The sequence below is a fragment of the Equus przewalskii genome, chromosome 6 (genome assembly GCF_037783145.1).
Source record: "Equus przewalskii isolate Varuska chromosome 6, EquPr2, whole genome shotgun sequence".
In the NCBI taxonomy this organism is placed as follows: domain Eukaryota; kingdom Metazoa; phylum Chordata; class Mammalia; order Perissodactyla; family Equidae; genus Equus; species Equus przewalskii.
In genome coordinates, this window is record NC_091836.1 from 49,170,405 (window position 1) to 49,192,226 (window position 21,822).

Genomic DNA, 21,822 nt, shown 5'->3' on the forward strand with positions numbered 1-21,822 from the left:
CGACAGGTGGGCGGCCATCCCCAGATGAGTGAGAAGCCCAGACTCTTCCGGTCTGTAGCTTCACCATCCCCCAGGGCCACCCTGGCGTCTTTAGATGGATCCTCTGCATCCTGCCAGCCAAGAAGCAGAGAGAGAGACAGCAGAAGGTTCTGTGGGCCGTTTCAGGGATCTAGCCTAGAAGTGGGCGCCATCTCTTCTTCATAAATCCCATTGGCCAGAAATAGTCATGGGACCCCCCCCCCCCCAGCTAGCCCCATGGACTGCTGGGAAATGTAGTTTAGCTGTGCGCCCAGGGAGAGGAAGCTGTTCAGTGAGTCCCTAGCTAGGCTCTGCCACTAATAATAATAACCTTAATTCATAGGGCTTTATCCTGTGTCAGGCCCTGTTCGAAAAAAGCACTCTGATGACACCAAGTGTCATCAGGTGGTTCAGTGGGAGTTCTGGTTTAACTATTTTTTAAAAGTTTGGCATAACCTAGGGAAGCTGAACATGTGCAAACCTTCTGCTCCAGCAATTCCCCTTCTAGAAACTCTCACACGGGGCCAGCCCTGTGGTGGAGAAGTTAAGTTCACGCTGTCTGCTTCGGCGGCCTGGGTTTTCGGGTTCAGATCCTGGGCGTGGACCTATACCGCTCCTCAGCCATGCTCTGGCAGCAACCCACACACAAAGATGGCACAGATGTTAACTCAGGGCTAATCTTCCTTAAGCAAAAAACAAAGAAGATTGGCAACAGATATTAGCTCAGGACAAATCCTCCTCAGCAAAAAAAACAACAAAAAACCTCTCACACACATGCACCAGGACATGTGTGCAAGAATGTTCAGAGCAGTAAATAAGTCAATCTGATAATTAAATTGGGGTGGGGTCACCCATGGAATCATATGCAGTGGAGAAAAAGGAATAAACTGAAAAATGTGGCTGAATCTTAGTAATGATGTTGAGTGGGAGAAAAGGGAGTCTCAAAAGATTACATTTATCATCAAACTATTTTTATAAAGTTCAAAACAGCAAAACGAAACAGTATGTGGCTTGGGTATAATGTGTACATGATAATGCTATTTTTAAAAGGGAAAAAACATTTTACATTCTTTAGGTCTTCGAATCTGTACATTTCCCTGGGGGAAGTATTCCAGCCAGAGGAAACTGAGGCATAGAGAGGCTGTCACACACCAAAGCTCAGCGCTGGCCTCCAGAGCTTGAACCCTTGTCTGAGCTGGGGTCGCCAGCCTGGGCAGGCCACGGGGTGACTGTCATCTCTCCATCTGGTCGGAAAGCCACGCACCACTCTGCCCTGGGGCCCAGCCCACCTGGCTCCAGGCTGGCTCGGAGGCGGTGCTGTCCTGGCCCTGGTGCATCCGGCTGCAGCCAGCACTGGGCAGGGAAATACCGCTGGAGCACTGACAGCTGCAGGGCATCCCCACTGTCTCCCTCCTCCTGGGTCTGGAGGGCCACAATGAGCCCACAGCCACCGCCAGGTCCAACTCGGTGGCTGAAGTGGTCAGCAGTGTCCAGAAGCAGGGCAGCCAGGTAGGCGGCTTCCTGGAGCCCCGGGTCTTCAGCTAGGTACTCCTCCAAGCCATCGAGCAGCAGGAGGGACGGGGCTGGCCCCCGGGCCTCATGGGCAGAGCACAGGAGGTGGAGAAGCTCACGGGTCGAGGGTGGGTACTGGAAGCGGATCTTCTAGAGGGAGGAAAAGAAGGAAAAGGCCAGACTCAGCAGCCCTGTTTCCTTGTATACTGTCCTGGACGAGGCGCTCACTCCCCAGGCAGCGGGTACCTGGTACCAGACTTTAGCAGTTCACAGTGATGGAATATTCTTTTGCCCTCTCCCCCTTTTATTATCCAGCACTCATCACTGCCTAGTATTAGTTGAAAACAAGGTATGTCTTTTTGCCAAATCTCTAACTTTCCACGGAAAACCCGCCAGTGGCGCCCCAAGTCTGACCCCATCACTGACTCCGGTTCCACTGGTACCAACTCGCGTCCAGAGGAGACCCAAGTTTAGCCCCGCCCCTTGCTTGCCGCTGACTCCACCCCTTGGGCACCGCCTTTCGCTAATCCCGCTCCATCACTGGAGGGTCTTTCAGTCAATCTTCACTAGCTGCGCATGGTCCCGCCCCCCGCTCATTCCTGACTCCGCCCCATAATGGCTGCTCCGGCTCGCCCTCCCTTCGTCGCCGCCATTGGTCTGTAGACCTGTCACTCAATCATCGATCCGCCCCGTCACTGGCTGGTCCACCTCTGATCCCACCCTCCGTTACCTGCAGCCGCAGATGGTCGAGCGCCGCTCCGGTCCCGCGAGGAAGGCTTTGCAGAGGCCTCCGGGTCAGGAAGAGGACGGGGCCTCGGCCCTCCCCTGCCGTCTCAAGGGCCGCCGCGAATAGCAGCGCTGTCTTTCCGGAGCCGGGACCGCCGAGCAGCAGCAAAGGTGGCCCAGCCTCAGCTGTGTTCTCCTCCTCAGGCCCGGCCGCGCTGCTGGGACTTAGCACCCGCCTCAGCGCCTCCGCCATTCGCAACGTATCTCTGTCCAATCGGCGGCCGTTTTTGCCCTTAATCCCGCCCAAGGCGAGGTCTCATTGGTTACAGTGCACTTGGCTTCTTCATTGGTCCATGGATCTGTCCATCAACCTTAGATCGGCCTGCTAGCTCCTCCCCTGGTGGAGGGGGAAATAACCTAGTCTGACCGAGGAGGAATCAGGGCGTTTGAGGGAGAAAAGGCTCTTCCTTCCCTAGGGCGAGCTTGCTGAGGGAAGCAGCACGAATACTACTATTGTGATCTAATCAGGCAGGTATAAGAGCTGAGAGTTGGAGGGAGCAAGTCCTAATCACTGACATGACTTAGTCTCCTAGCCTCAGTTTGCTCACCTGTAAAATGGAGCTCATGATGTCTCAGAGGAATACTGCGGTGGGCATGTGTCTGTGTGTGTTTCCGCTGATGTCACCCAATTCCACTGGAGAAGTGGAGAGAGGGATGAGCTGTGGGCCCGTCTCTGTCTGCACCCGAGTACCCGCACAAGCGTGTATCTGGGGCTGCAGGCTCGGGGACATTTGTGTGCAAAACAGCAGCAGCTGTCTCTGAGGGGCTGTGAGAAGAGGGCTATCAGCTGGCTTCCTCATTGGCCGAGGGGTTCCTTGGGTCCTGCTTGGGAGTCCGGGGGAAGGCAGATCATAGACCAAAGAAGGCCCTGGGAGAGGCAGAGACAGCGACTGGAAGACAGAGGGAGAGCCACGGCAGGGACCTCGTTTGTCATTTCACTTCGGCGTCTCCAGCGCCCGGAGCAGCTACTAGCTCATTCTAGATCCTCAATATATGCTCTTTAAATAAATGAATGAAGAAAGGAAGGTAGGGTTGATGAGAAACTGGGAGAGAAGGAGGAACGAGGTGAGTGATCAAGCGGTCGCTAGCTGGGTCTCCTCACCCAGACTTCGCCCCAGAGCTGCCACTCACGCCCCTGTTGCCCTGGCAACGCGGTCTCTTGGTAACTTCAAAGTGGTGCCGTTGCCAGGAGACCCGGGGCAAGGCGGAACTGAGATTTCCTGGGCTTTCTCTCTCCCTCTGGGGCCGGAACACAGCTCCACAACGTCCCCTCAATACGCCCACTCACACAGCCTGCACCCCCACGCCACTCTACACACACGCACCCCCACAGTGTCTCTATATATTCCACTTCCAGAATCCCCATGGGCTTTCGAGCACATGCTCACAACCCTATCCTACCCTGACACAAAGCATCCCATACACACTCTCTCCCTTGCACACTCACCAGAACACACTCAGATACAACCATGACATTGCCACTGCACACACACAGTCACGTTTCCTTTCACCTGATGCACGTACAGCTCTTTCTGCACACACACACACACGAGGTACATTGTCACACTGCCTTGTCAAATGCACCACCTCAGCCCCCACCCGGAACAGATGCACAACCCATGATTCACCTCGCTTTGAAACACCCCAAATTCACAGGCACCCAGTGATGACCCCCGTATCACACAGTGCCACTCAGTTACGTACACGGGAGCATGCCGAACGCAGCCCCGCTGCACTTGCTGTTCCCTTGCTGAGAGCCCTCAGCTTGCAGATATCCCCGTGGCTCATTTTTCCACTCCATTCAGATTTCTGTTTCAGTATCACCTACTTAGAGAGGCTCTCCCTGACCACATGTGTAGAATCGCACACCTTTCACTCTTTAACTGTTTATCCATGTTTATTTCTCTTCGAGTAACTTAACCCTTCCAATGTTATGTACACGTTTTATTGCCTCTCTGCTGACTACGATGTCAGATCCACCACGATAGGGTCTCTGTTTTGTTCACTGCTGGGTCCCCAGTTCCTAGAACAGGGCCTGGCACACAGTGGGTGCTCATAAATGTAGGCAGAGTGGGTACACTAGCAGAGATGCAGACATTTGTTGTATCTCTAATGCACACAGTGCTTCTTTCTCTCACTTCTCAGCCTCCCAACTTCAAGTCCTGACAGAAGGACTCTTACCGTAGAGGGGCTTCCTGGACGAGGAGGACTGAGGGATGAGAGGACCTGGAAGTGGACAGCTCAAGATCAGTCTGTGCTTCTCCCTGGTTTATCAGCATCCTCAAGTGATTAGTTCATTCATTTAGCAAACACTTATTGAGCACCACTGTGTGCCAGGCCCCGTTGTAGGTACGGGGACCCAGCAGAACAGACGACAAAGTCTCTGTCCTGATGAAACTGACATCCTCGCAAGGGAGGGCATAATGACCACTAAGCATAACGAGGAGTTTAAATAGTCTATGAGCAGATGATAAGTGTATGCAAAAAAAAGTTTGCACAGGGGAAGGAAGTCGGAAGGGCCTGTTGATTGGTTTCTGACATTTCGAATAGGGTGGTAGGGAAGGGGCTCAATGAGAAGGTGACATTTGAGGAAAGGCTTGAAGGAGGCGAGTGAGTGAACCATGCATATGTGTAGGGGAAGGGCATTCCAGATGGAGGCATAGCAAGTGCAAAGGCCCTGAGGCATTGGGAGAAATTTGGTTCTTAATTAGAGCATCATGGGGGGCCGTGAGAGGGTTTGAGCAAAGGAGGGTCTGAGTTATATCCTAAACCAGTGTTTGGATATGGTCTAGTTGAGTTTGAGATGCTCTGAGACCCATGGGAGCACGTTGAGAAGGCTTTTGAATAAGCAAGTACGCATTAGTCTGGGTTCTCTACCTAAGATTGTCCATCGTGGGATAGGGGTGTGGGCAAGGCCAAGGCTGCTGTCGCCACCCTCTCTGGCCCCGACTGTACCCTTCCTTGGCCCGCGTTTAACATCAGAACCATGGACAGCGCCAACTGGGTTGGCCAGGAGGCGCTGTCGGCCGTGCTGAAGTTTCGCTTCTTTCCTGGCCCTGGTGGAGGCAGCTGTACGACAGGGGGCCCACGGGTGTCAGGTGCATGCTCCGGAAACAGGAGCTCTGGTCGGTGAAGTGGATTCTGTCCTTCCTCTGCCTCCAGCCCGCTCATGCTCCCATCTCATTCCCAGTAGCCCACAATCGGCACCATCACCTCCCCCGCGCTCACTCCGCTCGAGCCTCACAGGTTTCCCCACTTCCCCGACCACAGCAGGCACGTTTCCACCTCAGAGCCTTCGTGCTTGCTCTTCCCTCTGCCTGGAACGCTCCTCCCTCCACCTCTGATGTTTGCAAGGCTCCCTCCCTCCTTCATGCCTCATCTCCGGGGCCATCTCCTCAGACAGAACTTCCCTGACCATCTTCTTTAAGTTGCAAACCGTGTCCCCATCCCATAGTCGTCCCATTGCCTTCTCTAGCTTGAGTTTTCTCCTTACCACTTACCAATATTTAACACAGCAGAATCTCAATCTCTGACCTAAATCCTTGATCTCAGAGTTTGGAAGTCAGTCTTTTTCAGATTTTCAAAAGGTACCGTAATGTTAATACTGTGTATCGCATAACCCCCCGAGGGGGGCCTGGATAACATCCCCAAAATCAAGCAATTTATCTGCAGCGCAACAAGAATATTCACGTTAAATAAATAAGAGCTATACATAACCTCATGTCACTTGAATCAGATTTTTCCCCAAATGCATTATGAAAAAATTTTTGGTTTTCAGAGCTTTTTGGGATTTGGAGTTGTGGCTCTGTATAAAGTGTATTTATCTTTTTTACTGTCTCTCTCTCACACAGTAGAATGTGAGCTTCATGAGGGCAGGAATTTGTGTCTTAGCCCCTGTGCCTAAGGAAACAGCACCTGGCACACAGTAGGTGCGCCACAGTTTGTTGAATGAAGGAATGAATGAATGAGGGGGGCAGGGAAGCAGACTCCCCTTTCCTGGTTCCTGGGTGACTCTGTGCCCTGATTGGCCTGTCTGAAGCCCCGGAGAACCCCAGTGGGGGGGGGGGGTGGTGTCAATGACTCCCTGCTCCTCCTACCCTCCCTGGTCTGCACTGGGTCCTCAATCGTTGGGACTCAATACAAGCTCATAATCAGAACTCCTGCTCTCATCAATGGCTGAGCACCACTCTCTCCACTTTATTAAGATGTGGGTTCTATTTTCATTTATTCCACAGCGCTGGGACAAGGTGGAGGTAAATAAGGCTGAGCTGTGCACGGGCAGCCAGGGGTTTGGCTAGAGGTTCTGATGCCCTCAGCATCCCCTTTTGCTATCAGGACTGTCAGGGTCCCCTCACCATATGCCCTGTGCCCTCTGTGCCCTGGCTGTGGTCAGAAGCAGGCCAAGTGCTGGGGGAAGACAGTCACATGAGGCCCCTCACCGTGTGCCTTACGTGTGGCTTGTGGGGCTGTCCGCATTTGACAGATGAAGAAACAAGGGCACAGAAAGGGTAATTAACTTTCCTGAAGCCACACAACCAGGAAATGCCGAGCCAGGACTTAAACCCAAGTCTCTGGCCCCACACTGCATCTCCACAATCGCCCTCAGACACACTGGGACAATACACCGCCACCCAGCCTCACCGACACCCAGACCCATGATTAAAGACCTCCACATCTCACCACCCAGGAGAGGAAGGCAGGTGGCCACACTTCTGTTACAAACAGGTCTTTATTAAAGAGGAGGAGAGGGCAGGAAGGGGGGGCAGTCTCTCTGCTGCCCACTGCCTTTGGCCACCTGCGGTGAGGGAGCCCTCTCTGCCCCCCCCCCATGCCCCCTGGGATGGCACATCAGCAGGAGGCTGAGGCACGGGGGAGCAGTGTGAAGAGCACGGGGGGTTCCAAGAAAAAAAAGTCCTTTCCCACAGCCATAATAAATAATAGAAGGGTTTGGGGGGACTTGGGCACAGGCAAGAAGAGACACAGCACCCTGAACCCCAAAACCTTTGAAGTGGGGCAAGCCCTGCCTAAGTAGGGAGTTAGGAGGGACGGGGGAAGAGGGTGCATGTCGGGGAGGAGCTGGGGGAGAGGGGTGCCCCGAGGTCCCTGCCATGGGGGAGCCTGCCCCCCACCCTCTGGCTGGACTCTCTGATGCTGAGGAGAGAGGATGAGATGACAAAGGATGACCCATCTCCCTACTCTCCTTTGCACAGGCTTAGACATGGGCGGTCCCCCATTGACTGGAATCATACCCACCCACCCTAAAAATTCTGAAAACCAACGACTCCTATTGGATGTTCAGATGCCCAACACTGGCTGGAGTTGCCCTCTTGCCTGAGGATTCTAAGAAGTGAGAGGGAGGCTCCCATTGGCTGCAATAAACTCCTTTTGGTTAGGATTCTGAGAACTGGGGGCTCCCATTGGCTGGGCGATGGCCAATGGGGTCAGGCTTTGGACTTTAAAAGGGCAATCCTAGGGGCAAGGGCCCACCTTCCAGTTATGCCCACTTGGGTGTCCCAGGGGGCAAGAGAGGCAGGGGGTCCCCCAGGTGTCCTGCCAACCATCCTCTTATGTCTGGGCCTGGCTGGTTTGGGGACAGAGGGCTTTGGCACTCACACGGCACACGCACACACACGTGTGGCAGGGAAGAAATGGGGCCGGGCAGATTCTGGGTGGGCGGTCGGGCCTCACAGCAGGTGGTCGCGGCTGGCGAACAGGTATGGGCTGAAGTTGTCCCGGTGGAAGGGGGACGGATAGAGTCCACTAAGGGTGTACAGGTCCCGCAGGAGGGGTGTGGGCAGCAGCAGCTTCCGGCCACGTCCACCACCCCCACCTGGCCCCCCAGGCCCAGGGGAGGAGGGTGAGGGGCCCTGGCTGGGGGTGGGCGTGGGCAGTGGCAGGGGCAGCGGCAGGGGTGTGGGCTCAGACCTCAATCGAGGGCGGGGCACACGGGGCGACGAACACATGGCTGGAGCCCTGGAGGACACGCAGCTGGGGATCAGGTGGCCACGGCGGGCGCAGTTCTGCGGCTCTAGGGGTCAAGAGTCAGAGGTCAGGGGATCAGAAAGCTTGGCAGGGGACCACGAGTCAGAGGTGAGACCCCTGTGGCAGTGACTGCCATCTGAAAGTCCCCCCGTTTATCCTCCCACTCCCTCAACACTCACTGGATGGGGTGAGCCGTGCCGGTGTCGAATGCGGCCTGCAGGCCTCGGGTTCCTGAGACAAAGAGGCAGAGGGAAGGGGCTAGTGGCCCCCTCGGGCCCCGCCGGCCACAGCCACGAGAGGTTCAGCGGGCAGTGAGCCCAGTGGAAAAAACAACCAGAGTTCTCAGGGTTAACCATGTCCCCTTGGGAGGGAGAGAGAGCCACACCCTCCTATTCCGTGGGACTGTCCCCCAGGACCCATGTCCACAGAGATGAGTGACCTCTTCACCTCCCCACGGCCCTGAGACCCCCACCTCTTGCCTGACTACCTGCCTCCTTGGTCCCCCTCCACCCACCACCCTCTCCAGCCGGGAGCAGCCCCCGGCCCCCCTTACCTGGGCTACACTTAACTTTTCGAGGGGGTTGTCCATGGTGGGGGCTTGGCCCAGGTCCTCCCAGGGGGAGAGCCTTCGGCCAGAGGGTGGCCGGCTCTGGAAGTTGTGCACGACGCAAGTGACCTGGGACAGAGGGAGAGGGGGCGTGTTGAGGCCCAAGGCCAATAAGGCAGGAGTTGTATAAATGCCATGCCCATTTTTCAGATACAGAAACTGAGGCTCAGGTTTTCAAAAACTTTTTTTTTTTTTTTTGCTGAGGAAGATAGGCTCTGAGCTAACATCTGTGCCAGTCTTCCTCTATTTCATATGTGGGTCACCACCACAGCATGGCTGCCAACAAAGGGTGTAGGTCCATGGCTGGGAACTGAACCCTGGCTGCTGAAGCGGAGTGCACCAAATGCAACCACTAGGCCACTGGGCTGGCCTCACAGCTAACATTTTTACAGTGTTTACCATGTGCCAAGCACTATTCTCTCCACTTTACTAAGAGGTGGGTGCTATCATTGTTTATTCCACAGGGCTGGGATGAGAGGGAGGTAAATAAGGCTGAGTTGTGCAGGGCAGGATCTGAGCCTGTCTTTATTTAAATATTTGATATTTGGTACATTATGGGTTTTTTACATTAATTTTGATTTTTTTAAATGTTTCATGAAAATAGTATTTATCTTGATTATTGAGTGTTTGGAGTCACCCTTAAATTTGACACTCAAAGCGAGTGCCTCCCTCGCACGTGGTTCCAGTCCTGTTAACCCACTTCACAGATGAGACCATCCAGGCAAGGTAAGCTTAAGGGACTTGCCCAAGGTCACAGAAAGTCCACACCCTTCACCATCATGCGGTCCTCCCTCTTGGGAGCTGATGGAGTGTCTCCCATACTGGGATGAGTGGGAAGAGGGCTCACCAGAAAGGTGGCGATGGCCGCCCCGGTCAGAAAGCCGGCCAGCACGTCGGACCAGTGGTTGCGGTACTCGGCCACGCGGACCACGCCCACCAGGAAGGCAGGGCACAGCAGGGCCAGGCAGAGTGAGGGTTTGACCAGGCGCGAGCCCTTCACGCGGAACACGAGAGTCACGTACATCTGCAGGAGCAGGACTGGTCAGGGGCCACGTGGCAGCGCAGTTGCTGACCCCAAGTGGCCACTGCGTTCCGGGCCAGAATCCCCAGGAGCAGCATTGGGGCTGGAGGCTGTGGCCAGGGGCTCCAGAGAACTGAGCCAGCGGGACAAGGATTCAGAGGATGGAGTCACGGACTCCCAGCGGGCCCTTGCAGGGCTGGGGGCGTGGCTAGAGCACCAAATAGCAGTAGACAGGGCCTGGGGTCCAGGTCTCCCTTGGACCAGTCACAAATGGGGGAAAGATGCTTGTTGGGTTAGGGGTCGGCCAAAGAACCAGAGGGTGGAGTTACTGCCAAAGGGGCGGGTGCAGGAGCCCCAGGAGGTGGAATCCCCAAACCCCAGGGGACCACCGACAGGGTTAGAAGTCCCCACACCAAAAAAGAAGTCAAAGCAGCAGAAGATGTGACCAGCGAACAGCAGGGACAGAGTCAACAGTCAGGGGCGTGGCCAGGCCAACAAAGGGCGAGAATGGGTGGGGAGAAGACTCCAGGAGGCGGAGTTGAAAACCCATCAGCCCAGAGTCTCAGCTACTATCCAGGACCCTTAGCATCCTGGGGACGTGACTAGGCTCCAGGGACTGTATCCTGGTCCCACAGGGCGGAGCCAACAGCCTCCTGGGGGGCGGCATTACCGGGTCAGGAGGCATGGCCAGACACCAAGGCGCGCAGTCAAGACCACCGCAAACCAGACTCGGGGGCGTGGCCGAGGCCCGAGGGGAGGAGTCAGAGCCTCTAGCGGGCAGACTCCGCCCTCGGGGTGGTGTCACAGCGCCGGGGCGTGGCCTCGCCCCACCGAGGATTGGAAGTGCTAGTCCAGGTGGCCTCCTCCCCGCCCGCCACCCCCACCGCCATGCCCCCAATTCGGGGCTCACCGCCGTGTAGGTGACCGCGTAGGCGCAAAGGGCCGCGTCCTTGCAGGGGAAGGCGCGGCGTGCAGCGGCCACCAGGCTGGGGCTGCCGGCGCAGGCACCCTGGTCTGTGACGAAGCGGTCGGGCCCCGGGCGGTCGGGTGAGGGCGGCGGGCAGCCCAGGGCCGTGTAGTTCGGGCGGCACACGGACAGGAAGTGCGGCGTGGGGTTGCCGGTCACCACCTGCCCCGCGTTGGCGAAGATGGTCGTGGTGAAGAGGCCGAAGGAGTAGACCCCTGGGGGTGGGGTGGGAGAGGGCGTTCATGCCCGGGGCCCTCATGTCCCAGTGACCCTCCTCCTCTGAGCCCCCTTAAGGCCCATTTGGGCCTCTGATTTACAGCCGTCTTCCCTTGGGACCACCACGTTGGCACTCTGGGCCTCTTGCCCCTGGGACCCTCATTACAGTACACCGGGCCTCTGTTCCTCTGGGATTACCACTATGTCACCAGTGGGCTCTCCCTAGAACCCCATTTAGGTGGGCTGGGACCCCTCAACAGCATTACATCAGGATTGGGCCCATGCCAGGACCTCCTAGGACCACCCGATGGCATTTCTTGGCTTCTTTATACCTGCCCCTGGACTCGCTGTTACTGAGTTGACCACATTTCCCCTAGGTCACTGATCAGCCAGATCTGCATGCCCAGCCCGCTGCCACAGGGACCACCATTAAGGATGAGCTCTGCCCCTCCCCTCCCCCATGGCCTCCCCTGGGGCTAGGACCACATCTGAAGCACAGCCGGGGTCTCAAGGACAGTCTCTCCATCTGAGACTGCCATTGTGGGAATTTAGGGCCCTCCTCTTACAGCTGCCGTCATAGTTGGTTTGGGCCCCTCCCATGTCCTTAGGACCCCAACTCTGCCTGGCCTGAGCCCAAGTCCCTCTTTGTCCCTTGAAGTCGCCATCACGGTAATTCTAGGCCCTCTTCCCCCTGGAATTCTTATTATGGCTGAGCTGGGCTTATAACCCTCTGACCCCTGGCTGCGTCACTCACCCAGAAAGCGGACCAGCCTCCGCAGCGGGGGGCTGAAGCGGCAGCAGGCCCCGGACACGATGGTGCTCTCCCTGATGATGGGGACACTGGAAGGTGGCGCAGGGAAAAAGGCACGGGCCAGCTCCCCCAGCAGGATCTGTGGGCAAGACCAAGGCGGGGTCTTCTGGCCATCCAGCCCAGCCCTCCGCCCAGCTCCACCTGGCCCTGCTGCCTCCTGGGAGGTGCTCCCCACATTCGGACTCAGGCTACCCCCCATCTCACCGTGAGGGTGGGCCCCGCCGTGACCAGGGCGTAGATGAGTGCGGGAGGCGCTCGGCTGGCAGCCTCAGGCCCGGGGTAGGGCTTGGCGTAGGTACTGTCATAACAGAAGAAGCCCTGGGTGTGCACGGGGAAGGTGTCAGTGAACTCCAGACGGTAAGCCAGCAGGACCACGACGCCCAGCAACACCGACTGTTGCCCAGCCGGGGAGGGCGGAGAGAGACGGAGAGAGAAGAAAGAGGGTCAGGCCTGAGCTGGGGCCATAGAGACAGAGACACAAAGATGGAGAGAGACAGAGATGAGGGAGAGAGACAGAGAGAGATCAAGACTGAGGAAAAGCAACAGAGAGAGAGAGAGGTGGGGAAGGAGGTGAGAGAAGGGTTGGGGCCTGGGAGACACGAAGAAAGAGATGAAGACTGAAGGAGAAGAAAGAGAGAGAGGAAGAGAGGAGATGACATTGCGGAGGGAGAGCGAGGACAGCGCCAGGGCTCAGACCAGAGAGACAGACAGTGGGTGGTGGAGGGACAGACCAACAGGGAAAGAAATAAGGCTAATAGGAGAAGTCCTAGCAGCTCCCACAGGTACAACCCTTACTGTGCGTGGGGCATCAGCCTAAACCTCTGCGAATTAAAACATTTCACCTTCAGAACAGCCCTAGGAAAGAAGGACTCTATGCCCATTTGACAGATGAGGAAACTGAGGCTCAGGAGGGTATGTGAGGTGCCCTCAGTAAGGCTGGGCAGAGCGGGTTTGGAGCCCCGGAGTGACACTTCTGAATGCACCTCTTCCCCCCTGGGGGTCTGGGGAGGGACCAGCTCCTCACCTCCACGAAGACGAAGCAGGGAATGATGGAGAAACTCCTCTTCAGCTGCGGTCTCCCTCCCGCCATGGCGAAGGCCGGGCCTGCGGAGGCGTGAGGGAGTGGGGCCACCAGGGCCCGGCCTAGGGGGAGGCTCGGGACACCCGCCCCGGTGGAGTCCTCTGGCCACACCCACTAGGAGCCATGGCCCCGCCCCCTAAGCCTTCTGGCCACGCCCCTGCCCATTGGAGGCTCCGGCCTCCCCTGAACGAGAGGCTCGGCTCAGCCTCTTCCAGGGACCCCACAGATTCTCTAGCAGTCTTCTGCTCTCACAGCCTACATCAGAGATTCCCACCCCATACCCTTCAGGAGGGTCTGTCCTCCTTACCAAGCGGGACCCCTCCCCTTGCCTTTTTTCTTTTTTCCTTAAAGATTGGCACCTGGGCTAACAACTGTTGCCAATCTTTTTTTTTTTTTTTAAGGATGGCACCTGGGCTAACAACTGATGCCAATCTTTTTTTTTCTGCTTTATCTCCCCAACCCCCCCCCCCCCCACACACACACACACAGTTGTATATCTTAGTTGCATGTCCTTCTAGTTGTGGGGTGTGGTACGCCGCCTTAACGTGGCCTGACGAGCGGTGCCATGTCCGCGCCCAGGATCCGAACTCTGGGCCGCCGCAGCGGAGCGCGCGAACTCAACCACTCGGCCACGGGGCCAGCCCCTCCCCCTTGGGCTTTTGAAGACCTCCAGCTTAATGGGGACCTCTCCTCCACACAGAAGGGTCCCTTTAAAAGGGTCCTCGCCCCCACTGGTTTTTAGGAGACCCCATCCTCTTTCCCCACGCATTTTACAGGGGACCCCATGCTGTGTCCCCCACCCCCACCAGGCCCCTCCCCCATGGCCCACAGGCGCCTCTCTCTCCAGTCCCCATGGGCTGTGCCTGACTGGTTTGGGCTGATGGCCAGGCCCTCCTTCTCTCCCAGCTGCCTCTCCCTCTCTCCCTCCCCCCCTCCTCCCAGCCCGTCTGCCTCCCTGGATCACGAGGGGGCTATCTCCCCCCCACGTGCTCCCCCCTCCCCCAAGTCCAGCAGTGAAGGGCCAACACAGTCACACCTGCTTGACCCATTCTCCCAGCTGCCCTCACCTGTGAAAGGGCCCTATGGCTTCCCACAGGCCACTGCCGCCACACCCACAGACTCACAGCCGCTCCTGGCGGCCAGCAGGACAGGGATGGTCACCCCCATTGCACAGACGTGCAACCTGAGGCCCGGGCAAGTGAGGGCAGGCACTCTGGGTCCAGTGCCCCATCCACGCAGCTTGCTCTGTGGCATGACATAAGCGGTGAGGGTCACCAGAGATCCCAGGTGCCCACCTGGCCACGGCCCCCTTACCCTCCCAGAGACACAATCACACACACTGACACCCCCAGAGTACACAACTCAGCCACAGCCTCCATCCCAAATACCACACTCACAGCACAGTGTGCACACAGCCTGTCACTGGTCACTGACACCCACACAGATCAAACAACTACTCCCCCACACACACACAGTCACAGGGACACAACAAGAGGTCCTTCACACACCTCGCAGCCCCACATCCGGTCCCCACAAGCCCTCACCCCACCACCATGAGGGACATAGACTCAGGGCTGCCAACACACTTAAGAGTCACATCAGAAAGAGTCACCACACACAATGGGGGTCATAGAACTGGTCACAGTGTCACACCCCCAATTACAAGACACTCAATGATAGCCACACATGTTAAGTCTCTCGTCCACACTGATAGTCATAGGAGAGACACGGTGCCATCTACAACCACAGCCACATGGCCAGCCAAGGGCACATACGTGGACCATGACACCGACTCACACACAGAAGCCACCCAGCCACACAAGAAAGGTGCATGATCACAGGCATACACTAGAACACAAAAACGGCCCCCCACCCTCAGAAGGAACACACAACAGCAGCCACATCACGACAGTCATAGGCACACAGCCACAGAGACACCAAGACAGCCACACAATCACAGTGAGAGCAGTCACACAACACAGACACACACACCAGCACGGTGACACCCACGGCGACAGCCACACAATGACAGCCACACACACACCACACGGACACCCCCCGAAGCCACACAATGACAGTTACACAACCACACACTGACACCTAATGACAAGCACATAATCACAGTCACCCTCCCCACCGCCGCCTGGCTTCTCAAGCCCAGGGTCCCCTCCGCACGCTCCCCTCCCCCAGCCCGGGGTCCCCAAGCCTCAGCTCGCCGCCTCCCCTCCCCCGCCTCGCGCTGGACCCTCAGGGGACCGACCCGCAGGAACCCAAACCCGGGCAGACAGACAGACAGACAGACCGGAGTCAGAAGCCCGCCAGAGGGGATGGGGGTGGCGCCCCAAGCCCCTCCCCCTCACCGGATCGAGGCTGCCGCCGCGGAGCCCCGACTCCGCCTGGACAGCCCCGGCGCGGCGGGACGGACGGACAGACAGCCGACCCAGCGGGCGGACGCGGACGCGGAGACGCCGAGGGCCCGTCCGCCCGCGCCGCGCAGACTCCGCGGCCGCCCGGGGGGCGGGGCCTCCAGGCGCCTTATTTGCATAGCCCCGTGGGGCGGGGCCTCGCAGCGAGTCATTAGCGTAATCCGGGGCGGGGCCTCGGCTGCTCTGGGGGGCGGAGCGTGTCAGAAAAGATTCCGGTGAGAATGAAAGAACGGAGGTTGAGACGGAGGATCTTGGGTGGGGAGGAGGCTGAGGGGACGAGGAGGGCGGGGCGGCAGAGCAAGACCTCCTCGGAGCTCAGTTTCCCCACTTGGGCAGTAGGGGCAACAAGCCAGATCGCCACGGCCCTCCAGAAAGGAAGGCTGGTGGCTAATGTGGAAGAGCCTGTCTGGTCCCTCATACCTGGACAGATTGCCCTCTGACCTTGTCATAGACTAAATCTGGCCTCACACTGTCCCTTGACCCTAGGCCCATGCATCCCAAACAGCTCCTGGGGTCTCTGCACGCTCCCCAACACTGGGGAGTAAACTGGGGGGAGGGGGGTCGTTCCCAGGCACAGGAAGCAGCAGGAGCAACGGCCCACGGGTGGAGAAGGGTCTCGGCTAGTTTATTTTCTCTCTGAGGGGTCTTCGGGGAGAGCAGTCCCGGCTGCTCAGGCTGCGGAGAGAGAGGGTGGGTCAGAGCCTGCCCGGTCCAGGGGCCCCCAGGGCTGGAGGTCTGGGAGCAGGTGCCCAGGCTGGGAGCTGGGAGGGTGCAGACTGGGATCCCAGGGTAGGACAGGAGGGGCAGGTTGGGGTGGGGCCGAGGAGGCTGCACACCAGGCGGGAAGCAGCGGCTCTTGCTGAACGGCTGGGAAGGGTCCGGGTCGGAGTCGGAGTCGGAGTCCCAGGAGGGGCGTGGAGGGCTCAGGCAGCGGTGCCCCTTGTAACCTGCAGGAGGGGCAGGTGTAATTCTGACCCTGCACGCACTGACCCTGAATATGACCCTTGAGTGACCTCTGAATATAAACCAGTGTCCCTTGAATGTGACCGAGTGTGACAGCCAAGTATGACATCAGTGACCCTTGAATTTGACCCCACTGGTCTTTAAAAAAGATCCTAGTGACCCTGAGTGAGCCCCGGATGAAGCCGCCAGGGACTCCGTAAAGTGATCCCAGAATAAGACCCAACAGACGTGACCCCCAATATGGCTTCTGAACAGGACCTCCGTGCATGAAGCTGGAGGCTGACCCCTCACCTCTGAGGCTCGAGGCCCTGGGGCAGCCCCCCGAGGACAGGGTGAGGCCGTCAAAGGAGTTCTGCAGCACGTGAACAGCGGACCTGCGGGCAGAGGGGGAGCTGGGGCCGAGGGGGAGACTCGGCTGTTGAGGCCTGGGGCAGGGGGCTGCGGTGGGGACAGAGGGGGAGGGGAGTCTTGGGAGGAGAGCGAGGTCTGGACTCCGATGGGTTCCAGGTTTGGGTGGTCGCTGCTTGATCTGACTCGGGGGAGGGCAGGGCACATGAGGGTCAGGGGTCAGAGGTGAGGGTGGGAGCTGGGCATCACCATATGTCACTCAGCTCCTTCTTGAGGTCATCCCTCCAGGAGCCATTGCCTCCTGGAGGCATCTCCTCAGTCTCCGGCCAGTTGGATGCCTCGTACCCCTGCTGCTTCATCTTGGTCAGGACCTGGGGCACAGGGGATGAGAGAATAGCAAGAGTAATGACGACGATGGTGACAGGTGACCATGCCATGCACTCGTTACATGCAGCTGCCCCTTCAGGTAGGGATGTGTCGTTATGACCATTCTACACATGAGGACATTGAGGCCCAGAGATGTGAAGAGGCTTGCCCACAGTCACATAGCAGTAAGTGGCAGAGCTGAGATTTGAACCCAGGCCTTCTAGCTCCAGTCCGATGGTGGAGGCCGGCAGAGATTCCCCCCTGCCAGCTCATGCAGGGTCCCCGTCCTCTCCGCTCACCTTGCGGCACTTCACCTGGTTCTTCTGCATCTTCTGGATGTTCAGCAGGTTCTCCGTGATCTCCTCCTCCTGCGTCTCTGTGGGGGGAGGGGACTCAGGGGGGCCGGGGCCACAGAAGCACCCCCCTCCCAGCTGTTGGCTCCGGGCACTCACGAAGCTTTTGATAGATGAAGGTCACCTCCTCCCGCACCAGCTCCAGCTCCTCCCACAGGAACTTCTTGCTGAGGGGACAGTGCAGCCTAGACCCATCCTCCCAGCCCGGCCCCTGGCCTCCAACATCCTGGCCTCCTGGCCTCTCATTTGCCCACTTATCTCCTGAAGTCTCCTCTACCTCCTATGCTCCCATCTGTTCAACCACTTGTCCCCCAGGCTCTGTTTCCTCTTCCGACCTGCTCACCCACCTTTCCCCTCCTACTAGTATTCCTCCAACTCCAAACCCCCCAGCCCCCTGTCCTCGCCTCCTGACCTCCAGCCTCCTGTTCCTTTGACTCCCATCTCCCCCCGACCTCCCATACCCCCAGCCTCTGCCCCCCTCAACCTTCCCTCCCTCCAGCTTCCCACACCACCCCCGGCTTCCTGATCCCCTGGCCTCCCTCCCCACCCCACCTCCAGCCTCCTGTCTTCCCTGCCTTCTGGCCACCCAGTCTCCCACATCTCACCCACTGCCTCCTGTCTCCCTCCATCCCTTCCTTGGCCCCCCAGGCTCCCTTCCCCAGGCCTCTCTCCATCCCGCCTCCCCCTCCCCCTCCCTGGCCTCCCTTTCCTGCTGCAACCTCCAGGCCACCCTCCTGGCGAGGCCCACCTGTCCCGGATCTCCTGGGCCAGCAGCTGCAGGCAGCGCATGGTGCGGGCCCTCTGCACCTCCTCGCTCTCTCGGAGGGTCTTCTGAAGCCCCTGCAGGCCTTGCGCCAGGGCCCCGTACAGCTCCTGCTGTCCCTGCTCCATGCCCCACTTGTGTCCCTCCTTGCCCGGCTGACGGATCGTGGCGCCCAGCACCTCTGCACATTGGGTAAGACCTTGCCTGAGCCCAAGCACAGCCCGAGCCGAGCTTTCAACCCAGTCTGCCCTAACCCTGGCCAGACCCCGGCCCTGAACCCAGGCTCTGCCACTTCCCTCGCCCTCACCCGGCTGGCCTGGACAGGACCGGCCTCCAGCCTGCCCTCGGCCCTGGGCAAGTGCTTACCTTCAAGCTGTTGGATCTTGATTTGCTGCAGACAGCTCTCTTTCTCCAACATGGTCACCGAGTGGTTGAGGAACTCGAAAGCCTTAGGGGAAGAGGTCAGGCCTGGGGGCAGGAGTGGGGTGGGGGGGCAACAGGGGCAGAGGTTGTCAAGGGTGGGGCCCAGGCGGCTCACCTTGGTCTGGGCCTGTAGCTGGCTCTTGAGTGACTCCAGTTCGCACCGCAGGAGCTTCTGGGCATCAGGAATCATCGCAGTGGACTTAACTGTGGGCAGAGGTGAGGGTCAACGGAGGCTGGGAGGGGTGGGGGCAGGGGCAACGGCAGGGCAGAGGTCAGCAGAGGCTCAGGGTAGGGAGCAAGTTTAGGAGTGAGGGTCCATCGAGGCTGAGTAGAGGCAGGAATAGGAGTCAAAGTCGGGGACAATGATGGAGGGCAAGGTCAGGGGCAAGAGTCAGCTGATGAACGAGTGGCAATGGCAGAGGCCTGCCAACATTGGGGCAGAGGGTGGAAGTAGGAACAGGCAGGCAGTCTTGTTGAGAGGAAGGGTCCTCACCTTTGATTTTGGAAGAGCTGCTCTCCAAGGGCTTCTAGAGAAGGGGGGCAGTAGAAATTCATCCCTGGCTGCCTCTCCACTCACCCCAACCCAGCGTGGGGCTGTTGCACAGGAGTTGGGGCTGCTGAGTTCTGAGTGTCTCAGACCCAGAGTGCAGCCAAAGCTGCCTCTAGGCACATACATGCACCCCCCTGGCCTGCACATGCTCAGAAGGGCACTTGTGTGGCTTGTCCCCTTTGTGTGTGGGCCTGTGGGCTGCCCATGACAGCACACACCTGTGGAGCCCCATCTCTTATTTGGGCTCCTACTTAGGGGCAAATGACATCAACAACGTTTCCAGGGGACAGCAATAGTGCCTGACACACATCCACACACGGTCATTGAAACACAACCATCTCCACAACCTCAGACACAACCGTGCAGGCTAAGTCATAAGACCCAGAGCATCCACTCACACCCATCTCAGACACACAATCACAACCACACAGACACACAGACAGTGACACCCAGAGATCAGACACACGATCACACATCTGTTCTATTCATTCCTTCATCTACGCATTTAAGACATTTTCAATGCCGGCCTGCTGAGTGCTGGGTGCTGTTCTGGGCGCTGAGGACACACCATGTGAGGGTTCTTGAGGAAGACACCCCCCCGGCCCCACACCCTCCTCCAAGCCCTACAGCAGTGGATTGTGGTGCAGCAGGAAAGGGTTTCGGGGTAGGGGTGACCTTAGCGACGACGCTGTGATGTCTCTTCAGAAGGTCCTGGTCATTAGAGTGCTCCTGTGGGTCTGGGTCGGGGAAGGGGGAAGCCTCACGTGACTGCGACCTCAAGTCCCTCCCTGGCTTCCAGTCTACGCTGGTCACTGTGTCCTCAGAAGCAGCCGGCCCCAAGGCCTCCGGCTCTGAGGTCCTAGACCAGTGGATGGTATAATCCAAGGTCTTGTCTGAAGAAGAACCTGGGGACGGGGGGCTTCCTGAAGGCCAGCGCAGAGGACTCCAGGTCCTCCCAGCTCCCCACTCCCCAGGGCAGTCCCTCAACGAACCCAAGTACTTGTCACACTTCCTGTTAGCAGGTGAACCCACATTGGAGGGAGAGAGAGGGCAGCAGTAGAGAGGCCTGGAGAAGTCTGGGTCCTGCGGTAGGCCAGCCAGAAGGGGGTTGCTTCCAGTAGAGGGGACAGGAGGCTGCCCTGAGATGAGCCCCCATGTCCTGACACTCCCAGACCCTCCCTAGCGCCCCAGAGAGGCCTCGGCCCTCAACACAGGGCCTCCCAGTTAGGGTAGGAGCCCGAGCTGAGCCAGATGGAAGAGGATCTCAGCCCCAGGGGTTGGGTTGGGCAGTTAGAAGGACCCAGAAGACCCCACAGGAGGAGGTAAGGCCTCAGAAGAGCCTACAAGAAAAAAGGGATCTTAACGTTGAGCCCGAAAGGAAGGGAGCTCCTGGCAGGAGGCAGCCTGTGCCGAAGCTGGTAGGTGTGGAACCACGTGCCCTGTGTTGAGAAATTCAGGATGGTTGGAGGCAGGGCCAAGAGGAAGTGGCAGGAGGTTTGCAGGCCAGCACAAGTGGGCAGTGAAAGCCAAGCTGGGAAGTCTGGCCCTGGCTCCCCAGGTAGATGGGAGCCATAGAGTGTGGGCAGGAGAGGTAGGACATAACTATTCAATAAATGTTAGCTGAATGGAGGCCCAGGCCTGTGCTAGGTGAGGCTGGGAACAGGAAAGAACTCAGCTCTGGGTCTCACGTCCATACCCCTTGCCCTTGTTGTGAGGGCTGGCACAGATGGACAAAGCTGGGGCAGGTCTGCCTGGAAAAACTTTCATCCAGGTGAAGGGCATCTCGCCCTAGGTCACAGTCAGTCAGAAAGGTCACACTCTAGGCCCTTCTCCTCTTCTTCCCTTGCTGGGCTCTCTAGTATCCTTCCCCTGGCCCAGCCCTCCTGGAAGACTCGTATGTACCCTTCAAAACCCTACTTAGCATCTCCTCGGTAAAATCTTCTAGGCTACCCCTTCAAGAGTCACTGCCTCAGGGAGGCCCTTCCTTTCAGTGAGCATGTACAGCATGATGATTAAGCAAGGAGACCCTCCAGCTGGCTGGCCTGGGTTCAAATCCTAGCTCTGCCCCTTCCTAGCTGTGTGATATTGGAGGAGTTATTGAACCTCTCTGATGCCTCCCCAACTAGAAAAATGGGATGTCATACTATCCACCTTACTGGGTTGTTGTGATTAAGTAAATTAATCCATGCCATCAATGTTTGTCCTTGTTTGTCACGCTGAGAACCTGGGACCTGGGGAGGATAAGAGCCCTGGGAGGCTTAGAGGGGAAAAGGGAAGCGCATTTCTGAACGCCACCTGCAGGCAGGTCCCAGTCGAGCCCCACTCCTCGACCGGCATCCGCCGTTCCTCCCGAAGTCCCTCCCGGGGGAATTCGGGGAAGGGGGCGGGGTCATTGGCCTGGGCCCCGCCCCCGGGGCCGTGAGTCCTGAACCCGCCAGGCTCCCCACTCCCTTCTACCCGCACCTACCACATACCACCTGCTCATGCTGTCCCATCAGGGACCGCGAAGCCAGCCCCCAGCTGTGACGCTGAAATTTGATCCCGTGGGGACACCATCGCATCGCGCGCGGAGCCCAAAGGCAGAGTCACAGAGAGGGGTGTGGCCGGCATTTTAGCTCCGCCCCCCCGA

The 21,822-nt window shown here is 58.1% G+C and overlaps 3 protein-coding genes across 15 annotated transcripts; all 3 read right to left on the reverse strand.

Annotated features, from left to right (window-relative positions):
• Window positions 1-967: 967 nt before the first annotated feature.
• On the reverse strand, window positions 968-2,528 carry SWSAP1 (SWIM-type zinc finger 7 associated protein 1). The gene is made up of 2 exons (XM_008509509.2): window positions 2,261-2,528; window positions 968-1,680 (listed from the first exon to the last, which is right to left on the reverse strand). Exons 1-2 carry the CDS (start codon window positions 2,507-2,509, stop codon window positions 1,177-1,179), a joined length of 753 nt encoding a protein of 250 aa, XP_008507731.1. The 5' UTR covers window positions 2,510-2,528; the 3' UTR covers window positions 968-1,176.
• A 4,498-nt stretch (window positions 2,529-7,026) lies between these two features.
• PLPPR2 (phospholipid phosphatase related 2) lies at window positions 7,027-15,891 on the reverse strand. Of its 8 annotated transcripts, none has more exons than XR_011541037.1 (11): window positions 15,362-15,891; window positions 14,069-14,246; window positions 12,945-13,024; window positions 12,125-12,313; window positions 11,864-11,999; window positions 10,837-11,108; window positions 9,753-9,929; window positions 8,868-8,974; window positions 8,478-8,529; window positions 8,242-8,344; window positions 7,027-8,076 (listed from the first exon to the last, which is right to left on the reverse strand). XR_011541037.1 is itself a non-coding variant. In XM_070623630.1 (11 exons), the coding sequence occupies exons 3-11, from the start codon at window positions 13,008-13,010 to the stop codon at window positions 8,001-8,003; spliced, it is 1,194 nt and encodes a 397-aa protein (XP_070479731.1). In that variant the 5' UTR covers window positions 13,011-13,024; window positions 14,069-14,246; window positions 15,362-15,552; the 3' UTR covers window positions 7,027-8,000. The 8 variants fall into 8 exon arrangements, 7 of the variants coding, with proteins under 7 accessions (XP_070479731.1, XP_070479732.1, XP_070479727.1 ...); XM_070623630.1 differs by having other exon boundaries at window positions 8,852-8,974; window positions 15,362-15,552; XM_070623631.1 differs by having other exon boundaries at window positions 8,852-8,974; window positions 12,945-13,063; window positions 15,362-15,513.
• A 134-nt stretch (window positions 15,892-16,025) lies between these two features.
• Window positions 16,026-21,805, reverse strand: CCDC159 (coiled-coil domain containing 159). 6 transcript variants are annotated; one of them, XM_070623634.1, is made up of 13 exons: window positions 21,671-21,805; window positions 20,186-20,276; window positions 19,869-20,098; window positions 19,137-19,170; window positions 18,759-18,847; window positions 18,587-18,668; window positions 18,206-18,401; window positions 17,557-17,624; window positions 17,404-17,480; window positions 16,988-17,109; window positions 16,682-16,764; window positions 16,264-16,374; window positions 16,026-16,102 (listed from the first exon to the last, which is right to left on the reverse strand). In XM_070623634.1, the coding sequence occupies exons 1-13, from the start codon at window positions 21,752-21,754 to the stop codon at window positions 16,098-16,100; spliced, it is 1,272 nt and encodes a 423-aa protein (XP_070479735.1). In that variant the 5' UTR covers window positions 21,755-21,805; the 3' UTR covers window positions 16,026-16,097. The 6 variants fall into 6 exon arrangements, with proteins under 6 accessions (XP_070479735.1, XP_070479734.1, XP_070479736.1 ...); XM_070623633.1 differs by having other exon boundaries at window positions 21,668-21,805; XM_070623635.1 differs by having other exon boundaries at window positions 20,186-20,304; window positions 21,668-21,805.
• Window positions 21,806-21,822: the final 17 nt, after the last annotated feature.

What these genes read in the sequence shown, in the direction of transcription:
- SWSAP1 (XM_008509509.2), bottom strand. Translation starts at nt 2,509, where the DNA reads ATGGCGGAGGCGCTGAGGCGGGTGCTAAGTCCCAGCAGCGCGGCCGGG. An exon ending in TCGACCATCTGCGGCTGCAG is followed by an intron (nt 1,681 to 2,260) that starts GTAACGGAGGGT and finishes TCCTCCCTCTAG; the next exon opens with AAGATCCGCTTCCAGTACCC.
- PLPPR2 (XM_070623626.1), bottom strand. Translation starts at nt 13,010, where the DNA reads ATGGCGGGAGGGAGACCGCAGCTGAAGAGGAGTTTCTCCATCATTCCC. An exon ending in CCTGCTTCGTCTTCGTGGAG is followed by an intron (nt 12,314 to 12,944) that starts GTGAGGAGCTGG and finishes GCTGGGCAACAG; the next exon opens with TCGGTGTTGCTGGGCGTCGT. An exon ending in GGCACGGCTCACCCCATCCA is followed by an intron (nt 8,345 to 8,477) that starts GTGAGTGTTGAG and finishes CTTGACCCCTAG; the next exon opens with AGCCGCAGAACTGCGCCCGC.
- CCDC159 (XM_070623633.1), bottom strand. Translation starts at nt 21,754, where the DNA reads ATGCGATGGTGTCCCCACGGGATCAAATTTCAGCGTCACAGCTGGGGG. An exon ending in CTTCATCTATCAAAAGCTTC is followed by an intron (nt 17,481 to 17,556) that starts GTGAGTGCCCGG and finishes CTCCCCCCACAG; the next exon opens with AGACGCAGGAGGAGGAGATC. An exon ending in ACCAGGTGAAGTGCCGCAAG is followed by an intron (nt 17,110 to 17,403) that starts GTGAGCGGAGAG and finishes CCTGTGCCCCAG; the next exon opens with GTCCTGACCAAGATGAAGCA.